At 42.0% G+C, this 1,649-nt stretch overlaps 1 protein-coding gene across 1 annotated transcript; it reads right to left on the reverse strand. All coding sequences in view use genetic code 11, as the record gives it.

The window, feature by feature from the left end:
• Window positions 1–222: 222 nt before the first annotated feature.
• On the reverse strand, window positions 223–429 carry EGR_10170 (hypothetical protein; the record flags this gene model as incomplete). Its single annotated transcript, XM_024499419.1, has 2 exons — window positions 223–311; window positions 378–429. 2 exons carry the CDS (start codon window positions 427–429, stop codon window positions 223–225), a joined length of 141 nt encoding a protein of 46 aa, XP_024346158.1.
• Between the last annotated feature and the right edge of the window lie 1,220 nt (window positions 430–1,649).

Genomic DNA, 1,649 nt, shown 5'->3' on the forward strand with positions numbered 1-1,649 from the left:
CCACAAGGTAATACGCGGTCCATGTAAAAACAAGAATTATACATTCAGACACAGATGTTTACTTACGGCGAAGCAGAGTTAATGGCAGCCAGGACTATGTGAATGGCTTCATTCATTTTATTCCTTATCTCTTTTGATGAATGCACCTTCATATCTAGTGAAGATCTACAGACACCTAACAAACTCATGTGGTGAGAACACGTACCTTAGCAAGGAGTTTCATCACATCACTGATTTTCGATTTCGTTTTACCAAAGACCACACTTTGAAGGCGGTGGATTTGATCTTCTGTTCCGTGGGCGCCGGATGCGCTAACAGGTACATTGCCAGGAATAGTGGTAGCAAAATCATCAAATGAAGGTCGCCATCTATCGCACCAGTATGTGCAGTCTTGCAGTGAGATGCCGAGGTGAGACGCGATGCTGTCATTGGTCAATGGGATAGTGTTAGCTGGTCAAACGGAGAAGTTAACGCTAATATCGCGGTTTTCATGACAAAACTGATGCAAACACTTTCCAAAAATGGTTTCATATCGCATTATTTTCTTATCCACCGCCTATACTTAGCATGAAATCTATTGTAACAGCTAAGGATGAACAGTGAGGCCTATAAATATGGAGAACTGGACACTAGCATCAATGGATGAGGGAGAATGGGAGCAGGGATGAGAATGACGATGTGGGGCTTTTCCTCGGTCTCGTACAACTACTGAGCAGTTCATACCACTACCATGTAATTTGCTTTGTGTGCTATGGCACCTTCTGCGCCCCGAAAGAATAGGACCTGTATGCTGGCCTCGTCAGTAAATACTAATTAGCCTTCAGTAGCTGAGCAGTCACGTCTTTGATGTGCCCCACAAAAAGTGGACAGAGCGGTTTAAAGCAGTGGGTTATTTGAAGGCTAAGCAATGTGTTCGTTCGCTTATCATCAAAATCATAAAAGCAATTCCTCAAGTGTCAGTGGATTACCAAACTGTATGAGTAGAAAAATTTAGTGCCATAGTACAGGTATAAATAATAGATTGGGCCATTAGAATACAACAAATTATGAATCGACATTGTCGGGTAGCAGTGAGACCGTTAAACTACCGTAGATAGTCACTGACCTCGCAAACAGGAACGGTAAGAATAATTCTTCCAGGTGATGGCATCTGGACCACTTTCGACGATCAGACCCGACAGACTAATGAAAGAGATCCGCCTGCATTTACCATCTGCAGCCTGACATTGCGCACGCCGATTTATGCCTTTGCTCGGATCCCTGAGGTTAAAGCTAGCAAGACAAAAGGGAATTACCTAGCCTCTGCCTATTCACTACCGATATGTAAAAGTAATTCAGATATATCAGAAGAATTTAAAAAGAAAAATTGTGAGTAAGCGACACCTCTGACCATTTGATTTATACTCTGACACTTCGTTGATCAATTCTAGCGGTTTATTTAGTTTAAGCGAAAGTCCTAGTATCCACAAACAATGGTCATGAATTTTGTCTACCAAAAAGCAACAACCAAGCTAAAGATTGTGGTAGAATCCTACTGCGTGTTTAGTAAGGCACCTGGTTAGCCTGAGTACAAGTGTTCTCTCCTCAGCATGATGACATTATGTCATGGGAATCTTAATAGCAAAAATACAAAGTGAACACGGCAAGTA

The sequence above is a fragment of the Echinococcus granulosus genome, assembly GCF_000524195.1.
Source record: "Echinococcus granulosus chromosome Unknown EG_S00196, whole genome shotgun sequence".
NCBI classification, from domain to species: domain Eukaryota; kingdom Metazoa; phylum Platyhelminthes; class Cestoda; order Cyclophyllidea; family Taeniidae; genus Echinococcus; species Echinococcus granulosus.